The following is a 15,507-nucleotide window of genomic DNA, read 5'->3' as shown; positions in this document are numbered from 1 at the left end:
CTGAAAAAGCCCCTTGCTTGTGGGGGAGGTGGAAGGGTCGGTGATCCTTGCTCTCCTGGAGTTACTTGGTGGAAATTCTCAGAAAGGAGCCCAAGGTGACTGAAGTGCGGGGCAGGTTCAGGTGTCTGCTCCGCGGTAGCCACGGAGGGCCGCCCAAGGCCAACGCAGGTGCGCCCATCTCTCCCACGTTGGGTCTTCTCGCGTCTCTGCCTCTCTCCACATGGCTTCCCATCACTGCTTCTTCCTGCAAGTCTGCTCCCGTTTACACTTGGTTTCTGTGTAGTGCTCTCCCCTTCCCCAGTCCCAGTCCCACTAGCTGTGTGACCTCAGCCCGTCACTTACCATGCGTAAGATCGTAGACCAGAGCTGCGCGCTGCCCTGCATGCGCTGGATCTTACATCATTCACTAGTGCAGGGAAAGCAGGACTCAGTCACCCTCACTGAGCATCGTGGGGTCCATGTCAGTGCTGTGCCCAGTCCTTCTCCCCAGCAGTGGCAGCAGGGACCCCTGCCAGGACAAAGTGCCACCAGAGTTTATGGACATGGCACTTTGTGTCTCCCCCATGGTGTCCTGAAGGTCAGGCTGTTCCCACGGACTTCTCCGGAAGGAAAGCCTCACCCTGGGAAGGAGGACCCTGAGGCGGCCGTCACACAGACGCCGTTTATCGCACACATGCCACTGTGGCCACAGGTGTGGATGTGGTGCTTTATTTATCAAGAAGCTTGCATTACATAGTGCGTAAAGTGCTGGATACAAAAATCAGAAGATAAACACGACTATTCCAGAATTATGAGCTTACACGGGGTAAATGCTGACAGGTGGTGAGACAGACCTTTGCTTCCACTCGTTCCTGCCCGTGGCTCCCGGAAACGCCTGGCGAGTTGCAGCGTTCTAAAAGCCTTTGGCGCCCAGTCCTGACACCACACGACATAAAGAGGACTCAGCAAGTATCAGAATTACTCGTCCACAGGGGTGAACCTTCCACCCCTGCCTTCGCCGAGCGGAAGCCCACACGCTCTCCTGGGTAGCAGCCCAGTGCTTCTCCGCACACTCTGGCACCAAGGTTGGACATACTAGACGTTTTCTCTGGCAGAGGGAGGCGAGGAGGCCCTCAGAGTGAGGTGGGAAGGAAAGGAAGTGAGGTTAGTGATGGGCAAGGGTCTCGCTAGCATGGCGGTGCAGAGGGCGGCTTCGTAGCCCCTCTAGGAAAGGAGGCTGTTAGACATGGTGCAGGGACGCTCCCCGGTCTCCAGCGTGCCCCTCCTGCTTGTGTGTGTGGTGAGGTCCCCTCACAGCACCTCCTCCAGGAGCCCTGGCCTGAGAGCGGGGGTGGCCAGCGTGGGAAGACCTCTCTGTGGGTGCTGATGGTCATGGTCTGCCAGGACCTACTTGGTAAAGTGTCTAAACAGGAAGCGGCTGCTGATCACCTGCAGAACCTGACCGAGCGCACGATCAAGCACACACTTGTCTAGCGGAAGCAGAGACCGGACAATGGCCAGGCCCGATTACAGCTCAGGGAGACTCCCCGAGTCCAGGCAGGGCTGCCCGGCCCTGGGTTTGAATGAGTCTGTGTGAGAAACAGACTGGTCTCTCCACTCCGCCCTCTGACACCTAATCCAAATGGGGAAGCAAAGGGGCCTCCACTCTCTCTCTCCTGGGGCCAGCGGCTGGGATGCCAGCTGAGGTCCCCTCTGGCTGGACTGAGTCGGGGACTGCCCCACCACTCCACAGCAAGACTTGCCACTAGGCTGGACTGCTGCCTCCTGGCCACTGGGCTCACCTCACAGGTCTGGCCTGTGAGAGAGAGCAGGGGCAGCAGTAGGGGTCACTTCCCCAGGACACAGCTGACCTCAGGTCACAGAATCACCGAATCACCACGAGGTGGGACAAGTGGCTTGGTGGGGCCTGGTGCTCATCACTTCTCAGCAGCATGTCACTGGGCCCCTTCTGTCCTCAATAATCAATGTCACCTGCTGAAATGAACTGTGTGCTGAGAACATATCACCAAGTAAAACCCATGACTTTGGGGAGGATGAAAAGAAAACAAACTTCCTCAAAAGTTCTTCTCCCTCTAGTAAAATCTGAAATCTCCTGAATCTAAATCAGAGGTGGAGTGGTGCACGGGTGTGGAGAGTGGGGCAGGATGCCACCTGGTGACTCCTGCTTTAGAGAGGTTCCTGCAGCCTGGCCAGCGCGACGTTCCAGAGCTGTGGGGTGGGGGTCAGGGCAAGGCCTGCTGCAGCCCACCCAGTCATGCACAGCTCTTGATCTGCTCTAGAATCCACGGGTCTCTTTGTCCTGCTCTGACTAAACCCAGCCTGCCCAGCCCTGTGCTATACCAACCCAGGCAGAAAAGTGGGCCAACACCTTGGCCACTGCAGGTATCTCAAAACAGGTACCTCCATCTCCAGGGCCCACAGCCTGGCTCCTCCTCCCTACTTCCCAAGTCCTCCTGCAGGGGCTGCGACTCCAGGGGCAGGGAACCCCCAGCCTCCGAGGCTCCCACAATTCACTCAGGGCAGGGGGCGCGCAGAGGGAAAGGGGAGCACCCTGCGTGCCTGGAGAGCTCGCCCACCTTTGTAACTTCCCAAACCTACAGGAATGTGTTTTCTTCCTGTTACCTCGTAGCCAGCTACTAACATGGGGCATTGTTTTGTTTTGTTTCCTCTTTTCCAAGTTTCAAAAAAACTTTCCAAAGCTTTCAGAACTTTTTCTAGGGCAGTTTTAATATGTCCAGTTTCTCATTTGGGGCTGGAATATTTATACATTAGATAAAAATCCCTGCCTGCATCCTGGGTGCAGCCCCGCCTGGGCCCTTCCTGCCCTTTGCCTCCTCAGCCCTGAGGACGGCTGCATCCACAGGCTGCACGGGCTTGAGAGGTACCAAATGCCACCTGCTCCACAGCAGCCCTCTCGGTGGAGTCGGTAACATCCCCTTCAACCTCCGGGCGTTTTCAAACACTGGGATCTTTAAAATAATGCAGATAAGACATTTGAATTTTTAATTATTTTTTTCTTAAAAAACGAGTCACCCAGATTCTTTGGTCGCTAACATTTCCAGCTGCATGAGAAAGGCAGGGGCTGGCATTTCCCTGACTCAGAGCAGAGTAGGTGCTGGGGAAGAGGGTGCCAACGGGCTCTGGAATTCCTGTCTGAGCTCCTCTCAATCCACACGGACTCACAGCCTGGGTCCCTGCCTGCCCTCGGCTGACACGAGGACTCTCACTGCAGCTTGGAGTCCGTGCCCCTGCAGATGTGGGCGCCAATTCAGTTGCTCCAACCCACTTCCAGGCAAGAATTCAAACACTTTATCCCTTGAAATCACAAAAGACAGAGGCCAGCAGGACCGACCAGGGTTGACCCCAAGAACAGTAGCACAATTGTGCCCCTCAGGCATTCCTGGGTAACAAGCAGAGGAGCAGCACCCTGGGAAAGGAGCGTGGGCAGGAGCGAATGCAGGACTGGACAGGGCCACCCTCTCCTGGATGCCCCTCCAGCACCTTCCTTCTGTGAACTAACTCAATGTCCTCCCTTGATCTCACACACAGTAGATCAGTTTGATTCTACTTATTACCAAATTATGTGAATCATTGCTAATCAAACCTACTAAAGTCAGGAAGAGTCTAGCAACATTTGTGATAACACAGTGTAGAACCAGAAGTTCTAGCCATGATACAGCTTGACCTGTGCCTTAGCTGTGCAGGAGGCAGGTGAGAGGTGTGAGCCTCAGCCTCTGAGGAGCCACAACTCAGGCAGAGTTCAGGACCAGGTGCGATCGTGAAGGGCCAGTTGTTGCAAAATGCAGGGCCCCTGGGAACTGCCTCTCCTGTCCTCAAGGACGAGCACGCCTTGCAGCCAATCAGCCTTCACTGACAGGGAGACACACCACAGGGCAACCGCCCACTGCGGGACATGGCTGCCCTCGAAGACGCACGTCCTCCTCACACCCGGGCGGGCGGTCACTCCAGGGGATGGCAATAGTTTTGTAAGATCAAAGAATTTTTGGAATTAATTGTACCCTCACAAGGATTTCAAATAATTCGAAAATTTTAAATTTTGTTCTACATCCCAGGGGCATAAATACATTTATAAAATAGCCCATTGTTGATACGAGGTCATCGATTTAAAATATGATTTGTAATTTACAGGGAGGAAGTGAGGGAGGGATGAGGGCAGAATCAGCCTGAATGGCCTTCGGACTGGTTTTATATAAACTTGGAGCTGTGCTCGTATCTCAAGGCTCTCCAGCTCATGTGAAGGCACTTGTAGGGAAAGGGCAGAATTTTAAACAGCGCAGTGCTTTAGAAATCTAACGGTGGTAGGACTCTTACCACCTCTGTTGACCAATTCAGAAATGGTCAGGGGTGACTGCCTAAGGTCCCTAAACCGGCCTCCCCCCCTGACTTCTCAGCTGGTGTGGGCGGCCGTCTGCTATCTAGGCCACGCTTGTCTCGAAGGGTGTGTCTGAGGCAGGACCCTCTGATTCTGACTGGGGCTGACAGAAACCAGGCAGAGTTAATTAAGAACGGGGTGGAGGCAGAGCGACCCCAAAGCAGCAGGCCTGGGGTGAGCAGGGAAGCCTTGGAGGGTGTGCGAAGGACCGGCTGTGGGGGGCCTGGCTCCAGACCAGGCCACTACTTGACAAGCTCCTGATAGAACTCGGAGCGCAGGAAGCGAGGCAGCGAATCCTTCTCCATCAGAGCGTGGACCTTCTTCTGGGCCGTGTCGAAGCTGTTCAGGGAGGGCTCCACCAGGTTCTTCACCGTGAGGTCCTTGGTGAAGTGGTCGATGTTCACCTGTGGACCAGAAGCAAGGCTGCAGGGTCAGCCTGGGCGGCAGGTTGAAGAGGGTTGGAGAGAGAGGCCAAGGCACCAATAAAGCACCTGAGGGGAGAGTCCTAAACGGGGAGGAGGCCAGGTGAGTTGGCCCTAAGGCTAGGCAAGCACCCTCCACATGACTCAGATGCCCCCAGCCACCCTCAGACACCAGCCCCACCAGAGCCTGCACCATGGCCAGCAGGCTGCCATGCCTGGTAGAACTGAGAAGACGCTGCTCTGCATGCACGCACACATGCACACATGCTCACACATGTACACACACACACATGTGTTTGAGGACACCAGCATACACATGCACACACACACATGCACATGCTCACACACATATATACATGCACCAACACACACATGCTCACACACGTACACATATATACATGAGGACACCACCATACACAAGCACAAACACATGCACATGCTCACACACATACACACGCACCAACACACACATGCTCACACATGTACACACAGAAACACCGTAATGCACATGCTTGCACAAATTTACATGCACACACACGCACATACTCACACATATATACACGACACCAACACAATGCACTCATACATGTGCACATATACACATGCACACCCACATATATACCCACACAGGCACATGCTTATGCTCACACACATATACATATATGCATGTGCACCAACACACATGTGCTCACACGTGTTCACAGTACAAATATATACACGTGTGCACCCACACATGCACACACATACACATGTGCATGCACACACCAACACACATGCACACACATACATACATATGCACATACGCATGCGCACATATTCACATGCATGCACATACATGCTCACACATGTAAACACATACATACACATGCACACAGCAACACATGCATGCCCACACACATGCACAACACACGAACACATATGTACAACATGCACATGCTCACACATGTACACATGTGCGCACCCACACACATACACTCACATGCATGCACATGCACACACGTGTGTGCACAGAACGTTCGGTGGCTTCGAGACCAGAGTGCACTCACATGCATGCACATGGTGAGTGCCTCTGAGCACATGGTCCTGCCATTGGATCTCACCCCTTTCTGCCCCAGCATTACTTTCACACCTTGCAGAGGGAGCAGAGAGGAAAAGAAATTCTGACCAGGGACCTGTGACCTCCTCTGTGACTCTAGAAGAACAAGAAAACCAGGAAACATGACAGAGTGATCATGCAGCTACGGACATCCATTAAGTGGTTTGTCTCTGCAGGTGGCGTGCTCAAAGCCTGTGGATGAACTGGGGATCCTATGACTGCATGAAGAGGGTACTGCTCTCTATCTAGATTTCTCAGCTGAAACAGAGGTGTAGAAACAGTATGTGATTTACTCAAGGTCAGAGTGGCAAAAAGCAAATCAAGAAGCCAGAAGTGCCACTGGAAGGTGGTGGCTCACATGTGCTGTGTGCAGGGCCACACGTGGCATGAGCCAGGCATCACGGTATCAGGGCCTTGTGTGGCCTGTTCCCCTGCAGGTGAGCAGGGGAGCTAGCCCGAGTTTGATTAGAGAAGAATGTACTTCACGCTGTGTGCTTCAATGGCTCCCAAGGGGTGTGAATGTAATAGAGGAGAAAACGGAATTGACCCTGGAGGAGGTTTGAGGGTCTCTTCGGGGCTGCTGGAGGTCCTGCCACTGAACAGCGCCATTTCCAGGAGCCCAGATACCTAGGAGCCCTGGTAGGCAGGCCTGGGGGGCGGGGCCAGGGGCGGCAGGCCTGTGTGCTCCTAAGCCTGGGTTTGTGCCTGGTGCAGGCTCGGGGCAGAGCAGCCCTGGGAACCAGGAGCAGCCTCAGGTGGGATGGGGCAGAGAACCTGCCTTCCATGTGGGCTCTGTGGCCTGCGAGCTCAAGTCTGGGAGAGGGGGAGACTACGACGCAGACGCCTCCGTTTTCGGCATGAGTTCAGACTGCCATGCGAATCCAGGGCTGCTTCCCCTCTTAGGAAGAAATGCGCTAAGCTATCGGGCAGCCTGACTCCAAATGGTCGGAAAATATGATCTTAAAATCTATTAAATATCTCCTAGACTTATCTTAAAACGTGAGGGGATTTGACCCTCTGAACTCACAGGAGGCAGCGGAAGAGAGCAGCTCTTTCTCAGCTTCTGTGCAGGACCTGCTCTCTGGAGCCCTTCTGACACCTGCCATTCACAGGGCTGGGAGAGATTACCTCCTAACCTTAACTACAGCCAGACAGTGAATGCACAGGCTGTGTCTCCATCCAGCTACAAATTTTAAAATCTTAGTCCCGATTCTTAACACCATATCCCTTGGACAGCTCCTGACAAAACAGCTGAGGTAAATACTCAAAGAAAAAAAACTTGGATTACTACTTGCCAGAGTGAATCTGTAACATGATCAATCTTTTCAGAAGAGTGAATATTTAGGTCAAAATGCAAGAACCGCATGATTTTTACATAGTAATACCTGTAATTTATTAAACACACACGGATGCAAAACATTTGCAGTTAAGAGAAACAGAAATCTGAGAGAAACCAAGATTCAGAGACTTGCACAAATTCGTACATCTAGGCAAGTGTGAGGTTGGATACCTGTATCCATTCCCCACACAAACATGTACTAGATGACTCTGAGGTGCATGTCCAAGGCAGATCCACCTCCCCGGTCCCTGACCTCCCTCATTATCCAGGGGCAGGATCCACCACCCTGATCCTACTCTCCCTCATTGTCCAGGGGCAGGATCCACCTCCCTGGTCCCTGATCTCCCTCATTATCCAGGGGCAGGATCCACCTCCCTGGTCCCTGATCTCCCTCATTATCCAGGGGCAGGATCCACCTCCCTGGTCCCCTTCTCCCTCATTATCCAGGGGCAGGATCCACCTCCCTGGTCCCTGCTCTCCCTCATTATCCAGGGGAGAGGTCCACCTCCCTGGTCCCTGCTCTCCCTCATTATCCAGGGGCAGGATCCACCTCCCTGGTCCCTGCTCTCCCTCATTGTCCAGGGGCGAGGTCCACCTCCCTGGTCCCTGCTCTCTATCATTGTCCAGGGGCGAGGTCCACCTCCCTGGTCCCTGCTCTGTCTCATTGTCCATGGGCAGGATCCACCTCCCTGGTCCCTGCTCTGTCTCATTGTCCATGGGCAGGATCCACCTCCCTGGTCCCTGCTCTCCCTCATTATCCAGGGGCAGGATCCACCTCCCTGGTCCCTGCTCTCCCTCATTATCCAGGGGCAGGATCCACCTCCCTGGTCCCTGCTCTCCCTCATTATCCAGGGGCAGGATCCACCTCCCTGGTCCCTGCTCTCCCTCATTATCCAGGGGCAGGATCCACCTCCCTGGTCCCTGCTCTCCCTCATTATCCAGGGGCAGGATCCACCTCCCTGGTCCCTGCTCTCCCTCATTATCCAGGGGCAGGATCCACCTCCCTGGTCCCTGCTCTCCCTCATTATCCAGGGGCAGGATCCACCTCCCTGGTCCCTGCTCTCCCTCATTATCCAGGGGCAGGATCCACCTCCCTGGTCCCTGCTCTCCCTCATTATCCAGGGGCAGGATCCACCTCCCTGGTCCCTGCTCTCCCTCATTATCCAGGGGCAGGATCCACCTCCCTGGTCCCTGCTCTCCCTCATTATCCAGGGGCAGGATCCACCTCCCTGGTCCCTGCTCTCCCTCATTATCCAGGGGCAGGATCCACCTCCCTGGTCCCTGCTCTCCCTCATTATCCAGGGGCAGGATCCACCTCCCTGGTCCCTGCTCTCCCTCATTATCCAGGGGCAGGATCCACCTCCCTGGTCCCTGCTCTCCCTCATTATCCAGGGGCAGGATCCACCTCCCTGGTCCCTGCTCTCCCTCATTATCCAGGGGCAGGATCCACCTCCCTGGTCCCTGCTCTCCCTCATTATCCAGGGGCAGGATCCACCTCCCTGGTCCCTGCTCTCCCTCATTATCCAGGGGCAGGATCCACCTCCCTGGTCCCTGCTCTCCCTCATTATCCAGGGGCAGGATCCACCTCCCTGGTCCCTGCTCTCCCTCATTATCCAGGGGCAGGATCCACCTCCCTGGTCCCTGCTCTCCCTCATTATCCAGGGGCAGGATCCACCTCCCTGGTCCCTGCTCTGTCTCATTATCCAGGGGCAGGATCCACCTCCCTGGTCCCTGCTCTCCCTCATTATCCAGGGGCGAGGTCCACCTCCCTGGTCCCTGCTCTGTCTCATTGTCCAGGGGCGAGGTCCACCTCCCTGGTCCCTGCTCTCCCTCATTATCCAGGGGCAGGATCCACCTCCCTGGTCCCCTTCTCCCTCATTATCCAGGGGCAGGATCCACCTCCCTGGTCCCTGCTCTGTCTCATTGTCCAGGGGCGAGGTCCACCTCCCTGGTCCCTGCTCTCCCTCATTATCCAGGGGCAGGATCCACCTCCCTGGTCCCTGCTCTCCCTCATTATCCAGGGGCAGGATCCACCTCCCTGGTCCCTGCTCTCCCTCATTATCCAGGGGCAGGATCCACCTCCCTGGTCCCCTTCTCCCTCATTATCCAGGGGCAGGATCCACCTCCCTGGTCCCTGCTCTCCCTCATTGTCCAGGGGCAGGATCCACCTCCCTGGTCCCTGCTCTCCCTCATTGTCCAGGGGCAGGATCCACCTCCCTGGTCCCTGCTCTCCCTCATTATCCAGGGGCAGGATCCACCTCCCTGGTCCCCTTCTCCCTCATTATCCAGGGGCAGGATCCACCTCCCTGGTCCCTGCTCTCCCTCATTGTCCAGGGGCAGGATCCACCTCCCTGGTCCCTGCTCTCCCTCATTGTCCAGGGGCAGGATCCACCTCCCTGGTCCCTGCTCTCCCTCATTGTCCAGGGGCAGGATCCACCTCCCTGGTCCCTGCTCTCCCTCATTATCCAGGGGCAGGATCCACCTCCCTGGTCCCTGCTCTCCCTCATTATCCAGGGGCGAGGTCCACCTCCCTGGTCCCTGCTCTCCCTCATTATCCAGGGGCAGGATCCACCTCCCTGGTCCCTGCTCTCCCTCATTATCCAGGGGCAGGATCCACCTCCCTGGTCCCTGCTCTCCCTCATTATCCAGGGGCGAGGTCCACCTCCCTGGTCCCTGCTCTCTATCATTGTCCAGGGGCGAGGTCCACCTCCCTGGTCCCTGCTCTCTATCATTGTCCAGGGGCAGGATCCACCTCCCTGGTCCCTGCTCTCCCTCATTATCCAGGGGCGAGGTCCACCTCCCTGGTCCCTGCTCTGTCTCATTGTCCAGGGGCGAGGTCCACCTCCCTGGTCCCTGCTCTCCCTCATTATCCAGGGGCAGGATCCACCTCCCTGGTCCCCTTCTCCCTCATTATCCAGGGGCAGGATCCACCTCCCTGGTCCCTGCTCTGTCTCATTGTCCAGGGGCGAGGTCCACCTCCCTGGTCCCTGCTCTCCCTCATTATCCAGGGGCAGGATCCACCTCCCTGGTCCCTGCTCTCCCTCATTATCCATGGGCAGGATCCACCTCCCTGGTCCCTGCTCTCCCTCATTATCCAGGGGCAGGATCCACCTCCCTGGTCCCCTTCTCCCTCATTATCCAGGGGCAGGATCCACCTCCCTGGTCCCTGCTCTCCCTCATTGTCCAGGGGCAGGATCCACCTCCCTGGTCCCTGCTCTCCCTCATTATCCAGGGGCAGGATCCACCTCCCTGGTCCCTGCTCTCCCTCATTATCCAGGGGCGAGGTCCACCTCCCTGGTCCCTGCTCTCCCTCATTATCCAGGGGCAGGATCCACCTCCCTGGTCCCTGCTCTCCCTCATTATCCAGGGGCAGGATCCACCTCCCTGGTCCCTGCTCTCCCTCATTATCCAGGGGCGAGGTCCACCTCCCTGGTCCCTGCTCTCTATCATTGTCCAGGGGCGAGGTCCACCTCCCTGGTCCCTGCTCTCTATCATTGTCCAGGGGCAGGATCCACCTCCCTGGTCCCTGCTCTCCCTCATTATCCAGGGGCGAGGTCCACCTCCCTGGTCCCTGCTCTCTATCATTGTCCAGGGGCAGGATCCACCTCCCTGGTCCCTGCTCTCCCTCATTATCCAGGGGCGAGGTCCACCTCCCTGGTCCCTGCTCTCCCTCATTACCCAGGGGCAGGATCCACCTCCCTGGTCCCTGCTCTCTCTCATTGTCCAGGGGCAGGATCCACCTCCCTGGTCCCTGCTCTCTATCATTGTCCAGGGGCAGGATCCAACTCCTTGGTCCCTGCTCTCCCTCATTACCCAGGGGCAGGATCCACCTCCCTGGTCCCTGCTCTCTATCATTGTCCAGGGGCAGGATCCAACTCCTTGGTCCCTGCTCTCCCTCATTATCCAGGGGCAGGATCCACCTCCCTGGTCCCTGCTCTCCCTCATTATCCTGGGACAGGATCCAACTCCTTGGTCCCTTCTCTCCCTCATTATCCAGGGGCAGGATCCACCTCCCTGGTCCCTGCTCTCCCTCATTATCCAGGGGCAGGATCCACCTCCCTGGTCCCTGCTCTCCCTCATTATCCAGGGGCAGGATCCACCTCCCTGGTCCCTGCTCTCCCTCATTATCCAGGGGCAGGATCCACCTCCCTGGTCCCTGCTCTCCCTCATTATCCAGGGGCAGGATCCACCTCCCTGGTCCCTGCTCTCCCTCATTATCCAGGGGCAGGATCCACCTCCCTGGTCCCTGCTCTCCCTCATTATCCAGGGGCAGGATCCACCTCCCTGGTCCCTGCTCTCCCCTCATTATCCAGGGGCAGGATCCACCTCCCTGGTCCCTGCTCTCCCTCATTATCCAGGGGCAGGATCCACCTCCCTGGTCCCTGCTCTGTCTCATTATCCAGGGGCAGGATCCACCTCCCTGGTCCCTGCTCTCCCTCATTATCCAGGGGCGAGGTCCACCTCCCTGGTCCCTGCTCTGTCTCATTGTCCAGGGGCGAGGTCCACCTCCCTGGTCCCTGCTCTCCCTCATTATCCAGGGGCAGGATCCACCTCCCTGGTCCCCTTCTCCCTCATTATCCAGGGGCAGGATCCACCTCCCTGGTCCCTGCTCTGTCTCATTGTCCAGGGGCGAGGTCCACCTCCCTGGTCCCTGCTCTCCCTCATTATCCAGGGGCAGGATCCACCTCCCTGGTCCCTGCTCTCCCTCATTATCCAGGGGCAGGATCCACCTCCCTGGTCCCTGCTCTCCCTCATTATCCAGGGGCAGGATCCACCTCCCTGGTCCCCTTCTCCCTCATTATCCAGGGGTAGGATCCACCTCCCTGGTCCCTGCTCTCCCTCATTATCCAGGGGCCGGATCCACCTCCCTGGTCCCTGCTCTCCCTCATTGTCCAGGGGCAGGATCCACCTCCCTGGTCCCTGCTCTCCCTCATTATCCAGGGGCAGGATCCACCTCCCTGGTCCCTGCTCTCCCTCATTGTCCAGGGGCGAGGTCCACCTCCCTGGTCCCTGCTCTCCCTCATTATCCAGGGGCGGGATCCACCTCCCTGGTCCCTGCTCTCCCTCATTATCCAGGGCAGGATCCACCTCCCTGGTCCCTGCTCTCCCTCATTATCCAGGGGCGAGGTCCACCTCCCTGGTCCCTGCTCTCTATCATTGTCCAGGGGCGAGGTCCACCTCCCTGGTCCCTGCTCTCTATCATTGTCCAGGGGCAGGATCCACCTCCCTGGTCCCTGCTCTCCCTCATTATCCAGGGGCGAGGTCCACCTCCCTGGTCCCTGCTCTCTATCATTGTCCAGGGGCAGGATCCACCTCCCTGGTCCCTGCTCTCCCTCATTATCCAGGGGCGAGGTCCACCTCCCTGGTCCCTGCTCTCCCTCATTACCCAGGGGCAGGATCCACCTCCCTGGTCCCTGCTCTGTCTCATTGTCCAGGGGCAGGATCCACCTCCCTGGTCCCTGCTCTCTATCATTGTCCAGGGGCAGGATCCAACTCCTTGGTCCCTGCTCTCCCTCATTACCCAGGGGCAGGATCCACCTCCCTGGTCCCTGCTCTCTATCATTGTCCAGGGACAGGATCCATCTCCCTGGTCCCTGCTCTCCCTCATTATCCTGGGGCAGGATCCACCTCCCTGGTCCCTGCTTTCCCTCCTTATTTAGGGGCGGGGTCCACCTACCTGGTCCCTGCTCTCCCTCATTACCCAGGGGCAGGATCCACCTCCCTGTTCCCTGCTCTCCCTCATTGTCCAGGGGCAGGATCCACCTCCCTGGTCCCTGCTCTCCCTCATTGTCCAGGGGCAGGATCCACCTCCCTGGTCCCTGCTCTCCCTCATTATCCAGGGGCAGGATCCACCTCCCTGGTCCCTGCTCTCCCTCCTTATTTAGGGGCGAGGTCCACCTCCCTGGTCCCTGCTCTCTATCATTGTCCAGGGGCAGGATCCACCTCCCTGGTCCCTGCTCTCCCTCATTACCCAGGGGCAGGATCCATCTCCCTGGTCCCTGCTCTCCCTCATTATCCAGGGGCAGGATCCACCTCCCTGGTCCCTGCTCTCTCTCATTGTCCAGGGGCAGGATCCACCTCCCTGGTCCCTGCTCTCTCTCATTGTCCAGGGGCAGGATCCACCTCCCTGGTCCCTGCTCTGTCTCATTGTCCAGGGGCGAGGTCCACCTCCCTGGTCCCTGCTCTCCCTCATTACCCAGGGGCGAGGTCCACCTCCCTGGTCCCTGCTCTCTCTCATTGTCCAGGGGCAGGATCCACCTCCCTGGTCCCTGCTCTCCCTCATTGTCCAGGGGCAGGATCCACCTCCCTGGTCCCTGCTCTCCCTCATTATCCAGGGGCAGGATCCACCTCCCTGGTCCCTGCTCTCCCTCATTATCCAGGGGCAGGATCCACCTCCCTGGTCCCTGCTCTCCCTCATTATCCAGGGGCAGGATCCACCTCCCTGGTCCCCTTCTCCCTCATTATCCAGGGGTAGGATCCACCTCCCTGGTCCCTGCTCTCCCTCATTATCCAGGGGCCGGATCCACCTCCCTGGTCCCTGCTCTCCCTCATTGTCCAGGGGCAGGATCCACCTCCCTGGTCCCTGCTCTCCCTCATTATCCAGGGGCAGGATCCACCTCCCTGGTCCCTGCTCTCCCTCATTATCCAGGGGCGAGGTCCACCTCCCTGGTCCCTGCTCTCCCTCATTATCCAGGGGCAGGATCCACCTCCCTGGTCCCTGCTCTCCCTCATTATCCAGGGGCAGGATCCACCTCCCTGGTCCCTGCTCTCCCTCATTATCCAGGGGCGAGGTCCACCTCCCTGGTCCCTGCTCTCTATCATTGTCCAGGGGCGAGGTCCACCTCCCTGGTCCTGCTCTCTATCATTGTCCAGGGCAGGATCCACCTCCCTGGTCCCTGCTCTCCCTCATTATCCAGGGGCGAGGTCCACCTCCCTGGTCCCTGCTCTCTATCATTGTCCAGGGGCAGGATCCACCTCCCTGGTCCCTGCTCTCCCTCATTATCCAGGGGCGAGGTCCACCTCCCTGGTCCCTGCTCTCCCTCATTACCCAGGGGCAGGATCCACCTCCCTGGTCCCTGCTCTGTCTCATTGTCCAGGGGCAGGATCCACCTCCCTGGTCCCTGCTCTCTATCATTGTCCAGGGGCAGGATCCAACTCCTTGGTCCCTGCTCTCCCTCATTACCCAGGGGCAGGATCCACCTCCCTGGTCCCTGCTCTCTATCATTGTCCAGGGACAGGATCCATCTCCCTGGTCCCTGCTCTCCCTCATTATCCTGGGGCAGGATCCACCTCCCTGGTCCCTGCTTTCCCTCCTTATTTAGGGGCGGGGTCCACCTACCTGGTCCCTGCTCTCCCTCATTACCCAGGGGCAGGATCCACCTCCCTGTTCCCTGCTCTCCCTCATTGTCCAGGGGCAGGATCCACCTCCCTGGTCCCTGCTCTCCCTCATTGTCCAGGGGCAGGATCCACCTCCCTGGTCCCTGCTCTCCCTCATTATCCAGGGGCAGGATCCACCTCCCTGGTCCCTGCTCTCCCTCCTTATTTAGGGGCGAGGTCCACCTCCCTGGTCCCTGCTCTCTATCATTGTCCAGGGGCAGGATCCACCTCCCTGGTCCCTGCTCTCCCTCATTACCCAGGGGCAGGATCCATCTCCCTGGTCCCTGCTCTCCCTCATTATCCAGGGGCAGGATCCACCTCCCTGGTCCCTGCTCTCTCTCATTGTCCAGGGGCAGGATCCACCTCCCTGGTCCCTGCTCTCTCTCATTGTCCAGGGGCAGGATCCACCTCCCTGGTCCCTGCTCTGTCTCATTGTCCAGGGGCGAGATCCACCTCCCTGGTCCCTGCTCTCCCTCATTACCCAGGGGCGAGGTCCACCTCCCTGGTCCCTGCTCTCTCTCATTGTCCAGGGGCAGGATCCACCTCCCTGGTCCCTGCTCTCCCTCATTGTCCAGGGGCAGGATCCACCTCCCTGGTCCCTGCTCTCCCTCATTATCCAGGGACAGGATCCATCTCCCTGGTCCCTGCTCTCCCTCATTATCCTGGGGCAGGATCCACCTCCCTCCCTGCTCTCCCTCCTTATCCTGGGGCAGGATCCACCTCCCTGGTCCCTGCTTTCCCTCCTTATTTAGGGGCGGGGTCCACCTCCCTGGTCCCTGCTCTCCCTCATTACCCAGGGGCAGGATCCATCTCCCTGGTCCCTGCTCTGCCTCATCAGACAGGGGCCGTCTTTTGGGGTCCATGCCTAGGATTATTCCTT

General features: G+C 57.9%; 1 protein-coding gene across 1 annotated transcript in view; it reads right to left on the bottom strand.

Moving 5' to 3' along the window:
- Positions 1-692: 692 nt before the first annotated feature.
- Rgs5 (regulator of G protein signaling 5) overlaps positions 693-15,507 on the bottom strand; it is a 61,031-nt gene continuing 46,216 nt past the window's right edge. The window contains exon 5 of the mRNA XM_047521053.1: positions 693-4,797. Coding sequence (XP_047377009.1) covers positions 4,636-4,797 — 162 coding nt within the window. The 3' untranslated portion in view covers positions 693-4,635. The remainder of the gene's footprint in view (positions 4,798-15,507) is intronic.

The sequence above is a fragment of the Sciurus carolinensis genome, chromosome 12, assembly GCF_902686445.1.
Source record: "Sciurus carolinensis chromosome 12, mSciCar1.2, whole genome shotgun sequence".
NCBI classification, from domain to species: domain Eukaryota; kingdom Metazoa; phylum Chordata; class Mammalia; order Rodentia; family Sciuridae; genus Sciurus; species Sciurus carolinensis.
This window is presented reverse-complemented; position numbering and strand designations above follow the sequence as displayed.